Source organism: Cavia porcellus, unplaced genomic scaffold (genome assembly GCF_034190915.1).
Source record: "Cavia porcellus strain 051 isolate PalLab524CR breed Dunkin Hartley unplaced genomic scaffold, mCavPor4.1 scaffold_11, whole genome shotgun sequence".
In the NCBI taxonomy this organism is placed as follows: domain Eukaryota; kingdom Metazoa; phylum Chordata; class Mammalia; order Rodentia; family Caviidae; genus Cavia; species Cavia porcellus.
Window position 1 is genome coordinate 34,139,574 of NW_026947494.1, and position 21,355 is coordinate 34,160,928.

Consider the following 21,355-nt stretch of genomic DNA (forward strand, 5'->3'; position numbering starts at 1 on the left):
GAAGTTTATTCCTTTTGAATGCTATATAATATTAAGTGAATATTATTGTCTGTTCATTCAATATCATGTTGATAGTTATTTAGATTGCTTTCAGGTTCTTAAAAACTATGTAACTATAAGTAAAGACCAATTAGTTTTCTTAAAATGAGAAGTCTGTTAATGACAAAAAATATTAAACAGTATTTAAAGTAGGAAGTATAAAACTAATCATATCTGAGATAATCTGTTAAAATTTGGAGTATCTCTTGACTATTCTAAATATATATACATACACATACATATGTTTATATTGGAAATACCATAATATTAATGGTATGAATGTCATTACTTATCAATATGTAGAGATCTACTTCATCATTTTTGACAGTTTGGTGTTGAAACACCAAGTTTGGTGTTGATATTCCATAGATCCTCAATTTATAAAAACTAGGTTTTTAATATTCTGGTATTATAAACATTATTATTTATTTTAAAGAGGATAAAACCAAGGAATATAAAACCAATCAAAACAAACCAGTATAAGAGATACAGAACTTCAAACATTACAAAATCAACAATAGTTACCATAATGTCTTTAGTTGTCTCCAAAATACCTACAGATACTTTTGGACACAGTAAAAATCAAACAACAGAATAGAATAGAAACAATGAAAAGAAAACAGTTAATGCAACAAAAGACTTAAAAACAGACCTATAATAAATTTAAAATGGCTACCATAATGTAACTTGCCATCTTTGAAATAGCTGTTCATGCCATTGGATTTAATAGAATCAAAAGAGAATAAAACCCAACCCAACAAATAAATGAAAACAATGTAGGGTTTCAAAACAAGACAATAGGGAATCAACAATGCCTACCACCCTCTGAAGGAGATCTCCCCCAGATGCCACATTGCAAACCACTATTGTCAGAACAAATAATCAGACCACTGGCCCTAGACCTGCAAGGTCAGTGAAACACCAGAGCGCGCACACACAGGCATCCAATTGCATTTCACTTTGATGGCTATCTTCACAGACTGTTTTTCTCTGGATAAGCTGCTCACTTATGGCCTGGTGGGGAGGGAGTGGATTGCTACTTCTTGTTTGCCAGCCCCACACACTGGAAGGGGCGGGGGTCTGACTGTTCCCAGTCTAGCAGCAACCAGCACTGGCATCGGTTCCTAGGTGGGGCTTGCTTTCTGATATGGCCTTGTTCTTTCCTGCAGAAGTCCACAAATGGCCTATAGACAATATTATTAAAAAGCAAAACTTCGAAGGAAAACAAGCCTGAATAAATTTTCCCAAACTCCCCTCCCTGAAAGTACATTTCTGTGTGATTACGAATACAGTTAACAACTATACTCCTGCAAACTGAGTTCTGCGGCATCCTGTTCCCACCACAATCTGTTTTCCTTTAAGGCTATTCCTGCTCTGTTCCTGATAAGAATGACAATTATGGTCCTAAAGAATGCATCCTATAATTCCCTATGGTGTCCTTTGCAACATCTAGGTTTACGACATCCTCCTGTCTCCACAAAGTTCAAAGATTCAAAAGGTTACAAAACTGTCACTGTGTGAATAACTGCCTTTGTTTATGTTCTCACCTGTTTTGGTGTCACTAACTGATACTAACCCCTCCCCTCCCCTATTGCCATATACATAAAACCTGCAACCTTTCCTTTGTTCTCAGTCTTTTGGACACAAGTCCAACTGAGTCAAGTGTATCTAATGGTCTCTTCTGTCTCTTAATATTCTGCAGCATTCTAATGTAGATTCTTATGTATATACCTTTGATATTCATGTTTTCTTAAAATGATTTTCTAAAGTGGAATTGCTGGATTGAAGGGTATGAATTTTTTTTTATCTTATCCTTTTCTTAGTGCTCCGTATCGCCAAATTGACCTCCAAAAATCAATGAACTAATTACATTCTTATCATCACAGTGTAGTGTTCAGAGCAGGAAACACTAGTCCAACCTGAAGTTTACAAGAGGCTTCTTAGAGGAGGTGACCCTAGCTCGAATCTTGATGAAATTCTGGTTATGAAAACAGTGGATAAAACTGGGGAGTCAGTCTATCAGCCAAGCACTGCAAAGCTCTGTGTTCATTCCATCACCACCAGAAAAGGAAGAAGAAGAAAAAAAAAAATACCTAAGGAGCCACAAGTAAATGATCCATAGGGAGCCAGGAACCCAGAGTGTCAGGCTGAATTTCCATACTGTGTGCCTGCCATTGCCTCCATTAGGTATCACTGGCGTATTGGTATTGTATCATTGGTAGATAGAATGACACTCTTTTGGCAGGGACTGGTCACGGGCCTGAATTTGGACCCCTACTAATGCATTTTCCTTCACCAACCCACTACCAAGAGGCCCATAAAAACAGAAAATTTATTCACAATTTGGTCAAATTGTGGTTATACCCACCCCTGTCTAAACACAGAAGCACTTTAACAGGAGGGGTAGAACAAAAGCCAAAAAACAGGTGTACGTAGGTTCAGCCAGGGTTTGGCACACCAGCAGGCCTGGAGAAATGTTGAATGATTATGACCCTTGAAACTTTCTTGGCACCGGGAATGGGGTAGAAGTTTGTCTTTTAGCACAAGGAAGCTGGAGAAAAAACTTCCCCCGTTTATTTATTTACTTCTGTTTAATGGTACGAGGGTATTTGCCCTAAACTATACCCCAGCATTTATTTATTTAAAATCCTGAGAGAGGGTCTCTAAACTGATAAATTATGATCTTTCTCCTCGTGTTTCAGCCCCCCGCAGAGTGCTGGAATTGTAGGCGTGCACCACTATGCCCAGCTGCAGCTTCCTGATTTTAAAGCTCCATTTCAGCATCTTGGTTTCATGTCTTTTTTTTTTTCCCCCCACTCTTATTTGTGCATCTATCAGAAGACTTCATTTCCTGGTCTTGAGGAAACAGAAACAATGGCTATGGGGCGTGCTCCTTCAGAGATTCTAGAAAAACAACAAAAAGAGTTGCCTAAACTCCTCCAAGAAGATCCTGCTACTATTTTTGATGAGTTAACCTCTCAGAGGCTGATTTCTGAGGACGAGCATGAGACTCTAGAAGACGTTGTGGATCCCCTGAAGAAAAGTCAGAAGCTGTTAAATTTAGTAGAGAAAAAGGGGGTGGGGGTTGAAAGAGTTGCTGGCCCAGATGGAACACTGTAACCAGAAAAGGCTGCAGCTAAACTCATCCCCCCCCCCCCCGCCCCCTATGGACTTGATTGTAACCCTATATCCCCATCCTTAAGAATCTGTGCGCCAATGAGATACCTGTGCATCTCTAATGGCCTTTGGGGCACTGCCCTAAGCTTAGGCTATTTAGATTCCCCCACGCCACGTGTCCGAGGGAGTTCGCCAGAGAGAGAGTTCGCCAGAGAGAGAGAGAGCTTGCCAGAATCCAGCGGCCAGCGCCTGCCAGCGCGCCAGTCTCCACTCCCCGTGTTCCCGGAGAGACCACAGCCTGGCCCCGGGCTCGGTGTAGAGATGCTGTGCCCCGGGACCGGCGGCGGGGGGCCCCTTCCCCGCATTCCCGGAATAAAGTCACCGCTGCCCACTACTTTCACGGCCATCCACTCCGCTCCATTCCTCCCATGGACTTCTCCTCTCCTCTCCCTTCTCTCAGACCTAACAGGGGTGAGCTGCCACAATTTTCTCCAGTGCTTATCAAGGACTTTTCCAGAGTCTGCTACCACTTGGGGCTTAAGCCATGGTAAGTTAAGGCTTACATTTTGGGAGTTATCAAGAGAGAGTAGGTTTTGTGTTTGTCTTTTTCCCAACGGTAATTTTCACTGAACTATCAGAGGAAAAAAAAGGTTTCATGTACATGTCTGCAACATTTACAAAGCAGGGAACAATGATTAGGGGGTTGGTGATTTGTTGTTCGGACTGTACCAAACTTTTCAGTTGTTTTAGTGTGACAATCAAGCGCTCATTGTTCTGGTAGGGACAGTGTGAACTCCTGCAGTTGGAAAGAAAATAGTGTTAATAATGGCACAGTCAGGTGTATTTTTTTTGAGTAAGTAACCTCAACCAGCATTTTTAGTTGAGCTAGCCGTTCTGAAAGTACAGGAAAAAATAACTTTTTGGATAGCTAGATGGTTGATTAGTAATTTCATTTTTCTCTCTAAGAATATTAACAGAATTCCAGTTTTCTGAAGTAATTCAAACACTAATTCTTTCTATAAAATATTGTTTACTTAATTTTTAATTGACACATAATACTTGTACATGTTTAAAGGGTTCAGTGTGATTTTCAATGTGTAAGGATCAGATCAATGATCTCTATTATGATCAATAATCTCTATTATGTTAAACCTTTTCATTTCAAAATCTGTGCTTTCTAATTATATATATATATATATATATGTATATATATATATATGCTACATCTTAGATGGTCAAAATACCTAGTAGCAGCTAGTAACAGATGAAGGAGCAGTTATTCCAGAATATATTGCTTAAAATTGTGGAAATTACCACTAGAGGCAGCTATAGCTCCTTTTTTAAAAAAGGAATTTAAAAGATTCTCAGCATTTTTAAAGCAATTCTAAAGTAGATGTTCTTATTAAAAAGTGAGTCTTAATGATCCCTAGTGTTGGACAAGATAATATGCTTAGAAAAAATAGGCTTTATTATTTCTATGTTGTATTTTAGATTACTGCTCTTTGTTTGTGAATTGGAATTATTCAGATCAGATTTAATTAACAATAGTCTCAGGAAATCTGACATGAGGGTCATAGTAAGTCCACAAGGAAATACTTTGTAAGATTTAAAATTTCTCTTTCATTCATTTATCCTGTAAAGTTTCTGTGAGAGATAAACTTTTGAGAAAGGCAGTTGTGCCATCTGATTTTTTTCTGAAGGAAATAGTTTTGGCAGTTGATTTTTTGCCATACAAATTAGGTAAGAGGCAATAGATATTTTTTACCTTCCAGTGACATAAAGAAGAGGGATTTTAGGCCTACAGCTCAAGCTTCTCAGAAGGTTAAGTCAGAAGGATAGATCACTTAAGCCTGGAATTTCGAGGCCAGACTAGGTAGCATCGTGAGATTCTGTGTCAAACAAACAAAACAAAACAAAAAAAGAAAGAAAAGAAAAAAAACAGCAGCGATGTTTTAAGAACTTAAAACTCAAGTTAACTTCTAATTTCTTTTGTATTATTTCTAGGGGGAAAAAAATAACCAAATCTTGTCCTTTTCAGAATTTTTAAACCATGAGAGTGTAACATCTTTTCAATCTAAGGGACAAAGCAAGAATTCACAAGATACTTCTTCCTTTGGAAAGAAAAAGCTTGAGAGCCCTGGGGTTCCTCTGTCCCCCATAGAGAAAGAACACTTAGATTTGAAAAGCTTGGCACTCTCCAAAGACAAGAAAACTAATCAGAGAGAAAGTGCTTTGTCCTCCAGGGACAATGAGGAAACATGTGATACTCCAAAAGTCACATTAATATATTCAGTTGAGAAAGCTGAATATGAAACTCCAATAACTATTAGGGTTTTAAGGATGGACAAAGATATGAGGAGCCAGATGATACTTTATACTTAGATGAAGAGGAATATCAAGAATCTGTTGGATACTCTGAAGACGCAGAAACCACCGTGAAAAAGAGGGGCTATAATGACTCAGAAGGCATCCTGTATGGTGGTGAAGAGGACTCTGCATATTCAAAAACCACAGGCTTCTCTGATGAAGAACTCAGTTATAAGTATTTAGAAACCAACATCTCCCTGGAAGAAGAAGAGAAATGTATGGAAGGTATGTAGACAATGTGTGTATTGTTAATTAGGCAACAACTTATCAAAAATTAATAAGCTTGCCTTGATCTAATGGGGACAGGGGATAACAGGGCAAATAGCAGAAATCAGCAGTCAATGAATCAGAATTTGCTTTAACATCTCTTGGAATGTCTTCAGAGGTGACATAAAGGAATACCCGGGACCTTGGAATGGTGTGTCATAAAGTGATCCTTCTGAATCCAAGGGAGATAGAGCCAGGACTCCGCTTGGGTACCAAAGTCTGTGGATGCTCAAGTCCCTCTATAGTCATGGCATCTGTACATAACCTATGCCCTTGTTGTATATTTAATTAAATTATTTATTTTAAAATCAAAAAAGAATAAAAACAATGATACATTATTACAAAATAAAATAATAGATTAACAATGATTAATATATTGTGTAATGTTACATTCACAGTAGTTCCGATTACAAGATATACGCATAAAAATGATCAAACAATCAAATAGTGAAAGCACAAACCATTCTTTTTGATGAACTAACAGAGATTAGTAGTATAGGTATCAATCTTGTATATGTATAATCTTTTCTCCTCTTGTTTCCCTTGAAAGAAGGGAAAGAAGAGCAGTGTTCTTTACTTTCACAATATCTATTGTACTTTTTAGATCTTATTTATTCTTTCACGTTTTTACAGTAGGGAAGCAATACAATACTAACACATGCAATTCTGATTTATTTCACTTATGAGTATTGTCTCAAGTGGCAACCATTTACCTATAAAAGCATCAAGTTTATCATTCTTTATAGCTGAGTATTACTACTTTAAACATTTTTATTTATAATTAGCATATAACAAGTCTGCATATTTATGGAGTTCAGCATATTTTCATGCATGTACATAACATAGATGAACTGATCAGGGTTACTGGCATCTCTGTTGTCTTAGATATGTCTTTGCTATGTGTTGGGAATTTCAAACTCCTCTGTACTAGCTATTTTGAAGTCATTGTTGTAAACCACAGTTATCCTATCCACAGTGCTAGAAAAACATTAAAAGTTCTCTCATCCAACTGCACTGCTGTATATTTTAACCATCCTCTCTTCATCTTTTCCTCCCTCTTGTGGCCAGATACTTTTAAGTCATGTCTAGATTACTTATAATACCTAAAACAAGGTAACATTATGCAACTAGTTGTTTTATGTATGGCTTAGGGAATAATAAGAAGTAAAAAGAATGTACATGTTAAATACAGACACAGCTTTTTCCACATATTTTTGATCTGCAGTTGGCTGTATCTGTACATGTGGATTGATCTCAATACAGAGGAGCTACTAAAAAAGCAAAAGCAAATAGTGATTATCAGTTTATAGATTTCTGTAGTTAACTTGCATCACACATGTAAAGAGTTTCAAACCATGAAGTTTAGTAGTTACGGTCTATTCCTCAATTCAAAGCATGTTGGTCAGTTTAGTATCTTTATGGGCAGAAAGGTATTGGGCTTATCGTTCTAATCACTGAAGTAGAAACAGCTAGTGCAGAAGCATATGGTGAATAACTTGAAAAGAAAAAGGAATAAAAATAATGATACAGAATTTCAAAGCAAAATAATAGACTAACAATGGTTAATATATTGCTTATGGTTATCTTCAAAGCAATTGCTAATATCACAAGATATTAGCATGAAAAATTGGTCAAACAGTGAAAGCACAAACCGTTAGTTAGTTAGTTTCTTTTTGAGGCATGGTCTAGCTATGTTGTCTAGGTTGACCTTGAATTTAAAATTCCTGCCTCAGCATCCCAAGTGCTGGGAATACTAGGTATACTACCACACCTGGCTTCATGTTACCAACTTGATTAAGACGTTTATATTAGCACAGTATCTTGCAACTTGGTATTTCCTAATGAAATCCAAAAAATAAGAAATTTTTCATTGATATCATCTGGGAAAATAAATACTAACAAATTCTGAGTAGAGAATGGAGAGGTAACTACCATCTCACATTCATCCCACATGGGGAGAATTCATAATCCCCTGTAGATAGTAAAGACTAATGTTTTCCTCCTTATTCCCTGTACTAGTGTGCTAGGAATAATGTAACAAAGTTTCACAACATGAGTGACTTCAACAACAAATAATAAGTACATATTTTCTCATTGTTTTGGGAGCTGCAAGGGCCAAGATGCAACTGTTTCTTTCTGAAGGCTCTGGAGAACAATCTGTCCTAGTTTCTGGAAATCTTTGGCAAATGGTGTTAGCAGTTCTTCTCTCTGTCTTCATTGTATTTTCTGGATACATTTTTCTGGAGATAAAATTCATACAGCACTATCTCTCTTAACACCTTTTGTCGACCAGAGCAAGTCTTATAGCCAGCATAAAAACATGGGTTAGGAAAAACAGAAAATTAGGCATGATGCTCATGCCTCTAAGCTTATCTACTCTGGAGGCTGAAGCTAACATGGGCAAATTTATTGAGACTGTCTCAAAATAAAAGATTTGAGAGCGGTGATCTGGGACTATAACTCAGAGGTAGAGTATTGCTGGGTTCAGTCCCCAGTACTGAAAAAACAAAACAAATCCCCAGAATAAATTTCACCTCTTGCAAAGTAAGATTGCATAGGATGTGAATACCAAAAAACCCCGTTCATTGTGGCTGTTATTGCAATCAGTTTAACACCTTTGCCCAAATCAGTCAAGAAAAGGCTTAGTCATGATTGTGACTGTACTGTAATTCTAATGGGTCTGACAGGAAATATGGCCAATACTTTGTCTCCTTCCTCAGTAATGTTTACCTGTCTGTCCAATAGCTGGAAAAAATCTAAATATCTCTGACTGTGTAGCCCAGGCTGGCTTCATTCAAACTCTTGGCAATCCTCCTGCCTCAGCCTCCTAAGAGCTGGGATTATGGGAATGTACCACCATATCTCGCTTCTTTAGGATAATTTTTGAAATTTATTTTTATTAGTGATGTTTTTAGGACATAATGATTACATTCTTCCTGGGGAATTGGTACAGATATATAACACATCTTAATTCATTTTATGTCTCTTTACTTTCTCCTCCCTATCCCCTTTCTCCATCTTAGCTGCCTTAAAATTCTTATGTGTAAAATCCAACAACTGGATCATTTTGGGATCAATCTCTTGATTGGAGTATGGGTTACATTTCTTGATTTTCTCCTATTGTTACTTTGGATTATGTCCTAGTTTGAAATGTAAAGACTCAGTTATTATATTTTCCCCAAAGGTTTTCCTTCTTTCTTTTTTTTTTTTTCCTTTAGTTCCTAATTCAGCTAGACTCAAAATTTCAATTTCCTTTTCAGTAAGTGGCAACGGACATCGCTGGTCATTTCTTTTTACCTTAGCTGAGTTACTTTTATGAATTTTTAATTTACAAAAATGGTAGTAGGTTCTAAATGGTATTTCTTTCTTTTTCCGCTCAGCTCTGTGCTTAATTAGATACATGCTTGCTTCCTTGTGGATGTATGTTCTATTTCTTCTACTGTTCCATTTAGCACCATCCATAACCTCTCAACACTAGGTACCTGGCTTCAGTTATGTGAGAGACTATCTCTGTTCTAAAAACTGTGGAAGATTTTCCTAAGGAAAAATATGAGACAGGCAAAAGCAGAACTTGAAAAACTTACCTGCAGATTATAGAATCTTCTTACTGCCTGCTGTGGGAACCATTCATTATAGTGTAAATTTCTCCCTCATTTTCTTACCTCAATACATATACCATTTGAAACAACTTTGAAACTACCCAGGTGTATCTTTCTGTTCATTCATAAAATCTGTGCCTTTCTCTCACTTTGTTGGTTCTTCTTAGTTTTTTAAAAAATTTTATTTAAAAGGAAAAAGAGAAAACACAAAACAAAACAAAGCGGTGTAAGGGTACACGTAATACAGAACTACAAAAAAAAAAAAAGTAAGAAATCACCTGTTAATAGATTACATATTATCATCTTGGAAATAGTTGCTCAAATCACAGTATCAAAGAATACAAAGTGGACATTCAAACAGAGAGACAACAAACAGCTGTGTTCAATGATCCAAAAACATTAATATAGTCAGCTATTTAACACCCCTAAACACACTTGCTGTTATATCCATTAGAGCTCTTTTTTTCCCCCTCTCTTTTTTTACAACAAAATTTACACATTTTGGATTTTATTACTCCTTAGTTCTTATTACTTTTTTGGGGGGGAGAGAATAAAGTCAAATATGGCAAAACAAAGCTGTCAGTCAAAACCAAGGATAGACATAGTACATGATGTAAAACAGAGTACAAGGTTATCAACAATGGTTATCAACAATGTCTCTTGTTTCCTTAAAAAGAATTGTCTATCTCATTAGATATTATAAAGTTGGACAAAACAGTAGAGAACAAGACCAATAAAACTTAGGCATTGTAAACATTACAGGACTTCCAAAGGAGACAATAGTCAAACCAGAATGGGCATCTTAGTGAATCTTATTGCCTTCAAAGTAGTTGCCTATACCCTCAAACTTGACACTATCATACAGAATGGAACAGAGTCTAATCAGTCAAAACAAGATAGTAGGAGTATTACAGAACTTCAAAACAACTTAATAGGAAATCAAAAAAAGTTACTATTATATATCTGCTAATTTTTAAAATTTTTCCCCTTAATTAAAAAAACATAAAAAATAACTAAATAATTTTTTTAATGAATACGGGAGAGATTGAGATAAAACAGGACAGAACAATATAACAATACAGGTCAAAGCATGACTTTCAGCAACCTAGTGCTTCACCACCAAATAACCCGACTTAATAGTAGTTACCATAGTGTCTGTCTTTTTCCTTGAAATATTTGAATAAAACTTCATATACTATAGCTTCAAATATTTTCATATAAAGAAGCCGAGAATGAAGCCTTTCCAATTAATAAGTGAAAACTTTATAAGGCTTCAAGGCCACATAATGGGGAATCATGATTACCACATATTTTTATATATTTGAATCATTACTTACATTAGGGAGACTATTCGGTATTCACACATGCGAGATTGATTTATTTCACTTATGAGTATGGTCTCAAGCTGCGCCCATTTATTGATAAATATCTCAATGTGATCCTTCTTTATAGCTGAAAAATACTCCATTGTATAGAAATACCACAACTTTTTTTAATCCATTACTCAGTTGATGGACACTTGGGTTGTTTCGAAGATCTGGCGATTACAAATTGTGCTGCTATAAACATAGGTGCACATATATCACTGTGGTATGATGCTTTCAGTTCTTCTGGGAATATGCCTAGAAGTGGAATAGCTGGAATAAATGGGACTTCCAATCCCAGCTTTTTGAGAAATCTCCAGACTGACCTCCACAAAGGCTGCACCAGTCTACACCCCACCAACAGTGTAGCAGAGTTCCTTTTTCCCCACAGCCTCTCCTGCATTTGTTTTTGTTGGTTTTCTTGATCCCGGCCATTCTTTCAGGAGTGAGATGGTATCTCAGGGTGGCTTTAATTTGTATTTCTCTAATGAGCAATGATGATGAACATTTTTTCATGTATTTATTTGCCATTTGCATTTCTTCATCTGAGAAGTGCATATTCATCTCAGATGCCCATTTTTGGATTGGATCTTTGAATTTTGAGGGTCTGAGTTTTTTAAATTCTTTATATGTTTTAGACAAGAGTCCCTTGTCTGAGAGAGAGTTCACTAAAATCTTTTCCCAGTTTGTGGGTTTTCTTTTCACTATGCTGGAGATTTCTTTTGACATGCAGAAACTTTTTAATAAGAAGTGGTCCCAGCTATTGATTCTGGGAAGTATTTCCCGTGCAGTTTGAGTCCTGTTCATGAATTCTCTACCTACTCCTATGTCTTCAAGGTTTCTACCCACTTTGTCTTCCAATAGATTTAGTGTTTCTGTTTTAATATTCAGATCTTTGACCCATTTAGATTTTAATTTAGTACATGGTGATAGACATGGGTCTAGCTTTAGTTTTTGGCAAATGGAGAGCCATTTTTTCCAGCACCATTTATTAAAGAGACTGTCATTCTCCCAGTGAACCTGCTTGGCTCCTTTATCAAAGATAAGGTGGCTGAGTGTGTTTGTAGTTGTGGTTGTATCTTCTAATCTATTCCATTGATCTTTGGCTCTGTTTTGATTCTAATACCATGTTGATTTTACTACTGTTGCTTTGTAGTATAACTTTAAGTCAGGGATTGTGATGCTTCCTGCTTTGTCTTTGCTGCTTAGAATTGCCTTTGCTATTCTAGGTCTCTTCTGGTTCCAGATGAAACTTAGGAGTGATTTCCCTAGATCTATGAGGTATTTTGATGGTATTTTTATTGGGATTGCATTGAATCTATATAGCAGTTTTGGGAGAATGGCCATTTTCACAATGTTTGTTCTTCCTATCCATGAGCAAGGGATGTCTTTCCATTTTCTGAGATCATCTTCAATTTCCTTTTTCAGTGTATTATAATTTTCACTGTATAAGTCTTTCACTTCTTTTGTAAGAGTAATTCCTAAATATTTCATTTTTTTGCTTGCTAATGTGAAGAGTGTAGTTTCTCTTATTTCCCTCCCTGTGATTTTGTTGTTCGTGTATAGGAACTATTGATTGTTCGTGTATAGGAGCTATTGATTTCTGAATATTGATTTTGTATCCAGCCACATTACTGAATTTATTTATTGTATCTAAGAGTCTTTCAATGGAGTTTAGGGGGTCTTCTATGTAGAGTATCATGTCATCTGCAAACAATGATAATTTAACTTCTTCTTTTCCTATCTTACCCCTTTTATTTCTCTCTCTTGCCTAATTGCTCTGGCTAGTACTTCCAGTACTATATTAAATAGGAGTGGTGATAAAGGACATCCTTGCCTTGTGCCTGATTTTAAAGTAAAGGCTTTCAATTTTTGGCCATTTAGTATGATGCTGGCTGTTGGTTTGTCATAAGTGGCCTTTATTATATTGAGGTAAAGACCATCTATTCCAATTTTCTGTAAAGTTCTTATCATGAATAAATGTTGGACCTTATTGAAGTCTTTTTCTGCATCTATAGAAATGATCGTGTGATTCTTACTTTTGGCTTTATTGATATGGTAGATTACATTTACTGATTCACGTATGTTGAACCACCCTTGCATTCCTGGGATGAATCCCACTTGGTCATGGTGTATAATCTTCTTGATGATTTGCTGCATCTTATTTGCCAATATTTTATTGAGGATTTTTGCATCTGTGTTCATTAGGGAGATCGGTCTATAGTTCTCTTTTTTAGTTGGGTCTTTCTCAGGTTTTGGTACTAGAGTAATATTTGCTTCCAGGAATGACTTAGGAAGGATTGCTTCCCTTTCAATTTTATTGAATAGTTTGAGGAGTGTCGGCATTAGGTCTTCTTTGTATTTCTTGTAGAATTCTGCAGTGAATCCATCTGGGCCTGAGCTCTTCTTTGTAGGTAAGGACTTAATTACATTTTCAATTTCATTAACAGAGATTGGGTTATTCAACAGTTCTACATCCTCTTGATCTAGCTTTGGTACTTCATATGTTTCTAAGAATCTGTCTATTTCTTTTGTGTTATCAAACTTTTGAGAGTAAAGGTTTTTGAAATAGGTGATGATCTTCTGTATTTCTATTGGGTCTGTAGTGATTTCTCCTTTTTCATTTCTTATTGCATGAATTTGAGCTTTTTCTTCCCTTTTTAAAATAAGGTTGGCTAGGGGCTTATTGATTTTATTTATTCTTTCAAAGAACCAACTCTTTGATTCGTTGATTCTTTGGATTATTTTCTTAGTCTCTATTGCATTGATTTCTGCTCTGATTTTTATAATTTCCTCTCTTCTTTTGGCTTTGGGCTTGACTTGCTCTTCTTTTTCTAGCTGTTTGAGGTGTAGCATCAAGTTATTTATTTGTATTCGTTCTGTTTTCCTGATGTGGGAACTCAGTGCAATAAATTTTCCTCTGAGGACGGCTTTCATTGCATCCTACAAATTCCGGTAAGTTGTATCTGCATTTTCATTTTCTTTTAGGTATTTTTTAATTTCTTCTGTGACCCACTGATTACTCAAGAGTGTGTTATTCAGTTTCCATGTGTTTGCGGGATTTTTGCAGTATCTTTTATCATTAATTTATAATTTCAGAGCGCTATGATCCGATAACATGCAAGGGATGATTTCAACTCTTTTGCATTTGTTTAAATATGTTCTGTGAGCTAATATATGGTCTATTTTAGAGAATGATCCATGTACTGCTGAGAAGAATGTGTATTCTGATGTTGTTGGGTGAAACATTCTGTATATGTCTATGAAATCCATTTGTTCGCAGGTGTGATTCAGTTCTGCTATTTTTTTGCTCATTTTCTGTTTGGTTGATCTGTTCCTTGGTATCAATGGCATATTAAGGTCTCCTGTTACAATTGTGTTACTGAAAATTTGAGTTTTCATTTCTGTTAATAGTTGTTTTATATAACTGGGTGCTCTGGAGTTTGATGCATATATATTTAAGATAGTTATCTCTTCCTCTTGGAGTTTCCCCTTACGAGTATGTAGTAACCTTCTTTGTCCTTTATGGTCATTGTTGGTTTAAAGTTCACATTGTCTGCAAACAGAATGGCTACTCCTGCCTTTTTTTTTGGATTCCTGCTGCATGAAATATTGTTTTCCATCCTTTGACTTTCAGTCTGTGAGTATCCTTCTGGGTTAGATGGGTTTCCTGTAAACAGCGTATGGTTGGATTTTGTTTCTTCATCCATTCTGCTAGTCTGTTTCTTTTGATTGGTGCATTGAGACCATTTACATTAATGGTTATTCCTGTTAAATGCTGGTTTATTTTTGATGTTATCTCTCTGCTGTTGCATCCTTACCTTTCTGTTCTGTTTAATTATCTGCTTTGCTTGTGTATCTAAAATGTCTTTCAATATTTTTTGCAGGGTTGGTTTGGTGTTCATGAAGTTCTTCAGCTGTTCTTTGTCATGGAAGTATCGTATTTCACCATCAATTTGGAATGATAGTTTTGCAGGATACATCAGTCTAGGTTGGAAATCATTTTGCTTTAGGATCTGGAATACTTCGCTCCATGCTCTTCTTGAATTTATTGTTTGTGCTGAGAAGTCTGCTGTGATTCTGATAGGTTTTCCTTTATAAGTGATCTGTCTTTTCTCTCTGACAGCTTTTAATAATCTATTCTTGTGTTGGATTTCTGGGATGGTGATTATTATATGTCTTGGTGTAGTTTTATTTTGGTTATGACTATTTGGAGTTCTGTATGCTTCACTGATCCTGATGTCGGTTTCTGATCTCATGCTTGGGAAATTTTCAGCTATTACTTCTCTAAATATCCTCTTGACATCCTTTATGTTGTCTCCTTCTTTTTCATTAATCCCTATCTTTCTTATGTTATTTTTCTTTGCATCGTTTTGCAGTTGTTGAACTGTTGTTTCCTTTTCTTTTTTTTTTTTTTTCCCCATTGGTACCAGGGATCGAACTCACGACTGCCTATTGCAAGGCAGGCGCTTATGCCGCTGAGCTAAATCCCCAGCCCCGAACTGTTGTTTCCTGATTCCTTGTTATTTTTAAAAGATCTTTCCTTTCCTGTTCACTAGCTGCAATCCTGTCTTCAAGGTCTGAAATTCTATCTTCACTTTCATTAAGGCGGTTTTTACAACTTTCAGTGGAGTTTTTTATTTCCTGTATATCTCTGTGCATCTGCATTATGTATTCTGTTTGTTTCTTATATTGCTTGTCTAGGGATTCTTTTTGTTTAGTTCCTCCAATTTTTTATCTGTGTTTTCTTTAGGTATATTCAGAATCTCTTTCATTTCTTTTATCATTTCTTCTTTTACCTGGGAGATTATTTCGAGTTTGAATTTCTTTAAAGCTTCCTGGAGTTGCTTGTTAATTTCAGTAGCTATTGTGTCCGATATTTGAGGTGAATGGCATATATTTTCTTCTATATACGTTGCTCCTAGGGTTTTTTGAGATGGGCTGGAGGTTTGAGGCTGTAATTTGGTCTTTCGTTTTGTCATTTTCCTATATTTCTGTGTTTCAAGTGTTATTTGAAAGCTTCCTCAGGGTTTGTTGGAAATCCCCTTCTATGTTTGCAGCTCCTGAGACTCTGGCATCCCATTACCCCAAGCCACTGGGCCTGCAGAACCAATGGCCCTCCTCTGCCTGTTCAGAACTCTGAAGTTCCAGATAAGCTTGGCCTCAGGGACACTGTGAGCCCACCTGCCCGTTGGAAGCTCCACAGCTCTCCAAGCGCAGCTGGGATGCGGAGGTGGGTGTAGACGCCTCCAACCCACCTCTCCACTTCACTGCACCCCGAAGCCTGGAGGGTCCCGAACAGTCTGGGCTTTGGGCAGAGTGCGCTGAGCACTCACCACAGGCCGCAGTGCCTCTGAAACCTGCGATCCTCCCCTGCTTGCTGAGATATCCACAGTCCTCCAGACACACAGGGAGGCTGATCAGTTTTTTTTTTTAAAAGGAAATTTAACAAGGTTATGTTAGCTTGCCACCTGCCACAAGTAGAATCCACTCTAATCTTTTTATATTAAGCACTACCTTCATTCTCAAGGAGTATCTAGAAAATATATTTGAAAATAGGGAATGAGGAGAAATTGTAGATGGCATGTAAATTCTGAGAAATATTTAAGAGAAATAAAATATTCAGTTTCTCCAATACTTAGCAAGACATAAGTTTAAGAAATGAAATAGGATCAACCTAGAGAATTCCTCAGACACAAGCATAATGAAGAATTAATAAGATTTTTCACTGAAGCATACAAATATTAACCAAAAAAAAAAAAAAAGCAAAACTGGTCTATCCAAACTGCAAAGTATCATGAAATAGCCAAAATGAATTATGCATGTCTCTATGTTGATTTTGAAAAACTTGCAAGATATAGTGTTACGTGAAAAGAGGTTTAATCATTTGTTTAGTATGATATAATTTTTGTAAAAAAATAATATCAAGTAAAATGGTATGTTTCAGTGCTGTAGATGCATGCATACTTACACACTTGCATGAAGAATGGGAAGAAATCGTACTGACCATACTGACGTATCTTTTAGAGGGGAAGTAACATTGGAAGCACTTAGAAATGGGACTTTTTTTGTAGTACTATTTGTCACTTATTTAATTTTAAAAGTCAGTGAAGGAAACAGATTCTGAACATGGCATTCACTTCATTTTCCTTTACAGAAAGAAAAAAAGTGTTTAGAGATGTCCTGTCCTGTTTGAACATGGATAGAAGCAGAAAGCTTCTGCCAGGTTTTGTTAAACAATTTGCCTTAGACCAAGGATATGGGTGGACACCTAAGACTTCAAGAGACTTAGTTTGGAACTTCCTGATGAAAGTTCAAGCACTGGGTGTGAGAGCCAGAGATTCGCTCCTCAGGCACCAGGTTCTGGATGAAAGCAGTAAAGAGGAATTGCTGAATGGAATGGAAAATTTGGAAATTAGAGACACACAAGCCATTAATCCCCTTGACATCTTCTGTGCTTGCATGCTCTGTTCAGACAGCTCTCATGTCATGTCAAACATGTCAATGCCAGTTTGCCCTTCCTCTGCTACTGCCTGATGCTGAAAATAATGAAAGCATCCTAATGCTAGGGGCAATGAAGGACATTGTGAAGGAACAGTCAACACAGTTCTCAAGGAGGCTCACAGGGGCTACCAAAACATTTTTGAGTCTCATGAAGATGCCTGTCATCTCTTTTGTGCGTCTAGGACATTGTAGCTTCTCCAAGTCCAGAATCCTTAACACATTGCTTAGCCCTACCAAAGTGAAATCACACAAAATCTTTCTCCATCAGGATTTTTCTGGTGTGGTACTTCCTCGACAAATCTCTGACGGGCTGGTTGAGATAACATGGTGTTTCCCTGATGATCTAAAGGAAAACCCTTGTTTTTTCCAACAGCCTGTGGCTTTGGCCACCCTTCGTGGAGATCTCCAAAACTTATGGACACAGTTTGGTTTTTTGATGGAAATTTCCTCATCTGTGTTCTTTTTTACTGACAGCTCAGGTGAGAAGGAATGGAACTTGCTAATGTTCTTAGGCGAAGCTGCCATTGAAAGATGCTACTTTGTTGTCAGCTCCCAAGCCAGGGAGAGTGAAGAGGCTCAGATTTTCCAGAGGATCCTGAATTTGAAGCCATCACAGCTGCTGTTCTGGGAAGGGGAGGCAGCTGGGGGTAGGAGGAAGAACACAGAGAGCTTTCAAACTGCCCTCCAGGAAGTGATGTCTTCTTTACTCAGAAATTTGTCTGTGGAGGACATGGCCTCCCTGACCAGGGAGTTGGGGATTCAAGTGGACCAAGACTTTGAGAATGCTCAAGGAATGCAAATCTCCTCTACTGCAAACACAGCTGGAACAGCGAAAGGACAACAAAGGCATAGTCAGCCAGAAAGCTCATCTAAAAGCCAAACTCAGATAGATGCCTGTGAGAGAGTCTGGGGCTAGATGTGAAGTCAGGCAGAATTTTCACAATTTTCACCACCCTCCAGCTTTGATGCCTCATCCAGAAAAATCCTGGCTCTTGTCAGTTGGAGATAACTTTAATCATCCTTCCTTGAAAGCCCCTAGATTTACAGGCTCCCACTTTGGGTCACAGCAGAGGTCTAAGTGGCTCTGTCCTTTTCCTTTTCAGAATATAAAGGATCATAGCACAGGTAAACATTTTGGTGTTCAGTACTTTCAACCCCAGAGATTTTATTCAGATAAAAGATTTATGGACATTTCAGGAATGTTTTGGGGGAATCACTTGCATGGAACTTTTGGGAGAACACCAAGACCTGTTTTGCAGTCTGCATGGGCCCGTCCCCAGAGACCACAAATAGGCACTCTTGAAATGTCTGGGCCAGTGGTTCCCCGGGTAGGTCATACCCATTCTCTGGGTTCACAACTGGCAGGAGCAGTAGGGAAGCCACAGCCTGGGCAAGCCTATGCCTGGGGAACACAGCTAGCTAAAGCAACTGGGAAATTTAAGACTCCAAGGTCCTTTATTGGAAATCTTACCCCTCAATCCTTTCAGCCAGCTGGAGGTCTGCAAACACTGGTAAGACCTGCTTCACAAGGAACCCAACTGATGACACAGGTAGATCTTCAAATCCAGCTTTCCAAACAGGATTCTCTTCCATGTTTACAAACAAACTTTTACCTAGCTCTCAATTCAAATCCCATCAACCCAAACCATCCCAGGGCAAGCACTTTCAGGCCAAACCAAACCATCCTGAGGCTTCTCAACCTAAGCCATCTCAGAAAACTGATCCTTAGCCCCAGACCTCTTGGGCTAACACCTCTGCATCCAGACCCACTCAATCCCAGTCCTCCCAATCTAAGCTTTCTCATTCCAGATCCAAATCATCGCAGGGCAGTTGTTCACAGGTTAAGGCATTGCCCCAAAGAGCAAGGAGCAAGAGGACAGGGAAACATTAAAAAGCGTGGTCCAGAAACCTGTGAAATATGTCTCTTACCAAACCACTCTTATCCTATAGTAACCTGAAAATAGATGCAGTGAAGGTAGAAGTCTGCTGGCAGCACGACACCAAAAAACCTAACTGGATACCATTAAAATACCTCTTAGAGTTGTGTCCCTAAACTAGTGAAAAAATATAAAAGTAAAACAGAATCAAACCATAAATAAATGTATTCCAAATTGAGTATCAGGCAATAAGTAATTTGAATCTGTGGAATGAGATCAGTGAAACACCGTCACTTGGAGAAGAATGTGTTTGTCTCTAATAGCAAAGTCATAAAAAAAAAAAAAAGGGCTCAGGTTTTCCCATTGTTTGAAGAAGAACTGCCTTAAGTGTTCCCTGCTCCAGATGTGTCTTGGTCATTAAATGTCTGGTTCAAGCCTGGCGTGATGGTTCATGCCTGTAATCCCAGTACTCTGGGAGCTAAGGCAAGGAAGAGTGCTGTGAGTTTGATGTCTGCCTGGACTACAAAGTGAGTTCAAGGTAAGCCTGAACTACAGAGGGAGACCTGTCTCAAAACCAACCAACAAACAAAACAAAACCAAGTTTCTAGTTTATCAGCTGCTGACAGATAGTCTTATGGTACATATTGGGTTTATTAGGTCACTATGCTTAGGTAGCAACTCCAATTTGCTGGGTTGATAACTCTTTTAATTGATCCTTATAGATAGAAATAATGAACTAAAAATAATAAAATTAGTTATTTTATGTTAACTTTAGAGACAGTTAATATATGTTTCACATTTTAAATATTTGAAATAAGAAAATTTGGCTTATTAGAGACTCTCTTAATAGCTTCATGATGCCAATTAAAATGTGGCACTGAGTTAATTTTAGAGGTAAAATTAAGTTGAGAAGATTAAGATAAGTTTATAGTGTTTATTAGAAACTATTGAAATGTTTAAGTTAAGACTTATTGAACTGATAATTTTATTAGATTCATGTTGCTCTAAACATTTGAGTAAGATCTGCTAGTTAGTAGCACTGTGTAAAATAAAAATGTTAGATTGAAAATATTTGAGTAAAGCTTAACTAGGTTTTAAAGTGATAAAAATACTAGTAAAGATTACCTTAAAGATAGATGTTAAATTCACGAGGTATGGAAATAAAACAGTAAGATTTACAAATTAAACTTAGTAGCCCCAGTTTTTGAATTTGTAACTTTAATAAAATTGCCACTAATTTTAAATGCTAAAATAACATCAAATAGTCTTTTTGAGACATAAAATAATGGCTTCATAGATACTATACACACACACACACACACACACACACACACACACACACGAGTTATATAATCTTTGAATGTTGTGGACAGCCATGCTATGTATACTTTGGTGGAGCCCAAACTTCAGGCCCTGCGGTCATAAAGCAGATGTTGACTTGCTTCAGGAACAGGGGAGTTTGTGTGGAAGTGTTATGGTTTGTGTCTAGATGTCTCTCCAAAGCTTCATGTAAAGGGCTTTTTTATAGGTAACTAAATCTACAGTGTGTGATGCAAGGATTAAAGGTGTATGATTAGTAAATCAGTCCACTGATTGGTTTGGCATGATTCTGACTACAATTGAGGGTATGAGTGCTATACCCACCCAAAGGTGGATCTTCTACATACAAATAAGGGACAGAAAGGGTCTAGTCTCCTCCTCTTGTTGTTTTGTGTCTTCTGCTGCCATGAACTGTTGCCCTCTGCCATGTACCACCCTACCTTGGAGTCAACCAATTATGTACGGAAACCTCTACAAACTGTAAACTAAATAAATCTTCCCCTCTTAATTTTGGGTGTCAAGTATTTTGTCTCAGCAACAAGAGAGAAGTTACTAAGACAGGAAGGCTTCCAGCTTCCTGTCTAGGTGGAATGTGATCCCATAACCCCAGTGCAGGTGAGGCAAGATAATGTCTGCTGAGGACAAAACAAAGAAAGAAAGGACCCCGCTGTAGAAAGGATCTCAACTTGTTTTCATTGTGCCGAAATGCTATTCTAGGAAAAATACACTCCTTCTCCCTCCACCCTTCTCACCTGCTATAAAGGTGGGTCAGTTGATGAGGTCTTTGTCTTTGTCCAATCTGAGGCACTGATCCCCTAGCACCCCTAAATCTGCTAACTTCTCTTTGTTTTTGTTTATCCCTCAACATACTCCCCTGAGCAGGTCTGATCCGTCCTTGATA

General features: G+C 37.4%; 1 protein-coding gene across 1 annotated transcript; it reads left to right on the plus strand.

Moving 5' to 3' along the window:
- The first annotated feature begins 177 nt into the window (after window positions 1-177).
- On the plus strand, window positions 178-20,950 carry Card6 (caspase recruitment domain family member 6). Its single transcript, XM_023565258.2, is given in 8 exon segments — window positions 178-3,150; window positions 3,193-3,703; window positions 5,195-5,485; window positions 5,488-5,748; window positions 16,911-17,253; window positions 17,255-18,143; window positions 18,145-18,802; window positions 18,805-20,950. Coding segments are annotated over 8 exon segments (3,453 nt in total). The 5' UTR covers window positions 178-2,832; the 3' UTR covers window positions 18,987-20,950.
- Window positions 20,951-21,355: the final 405 nt, after the last annotated feature.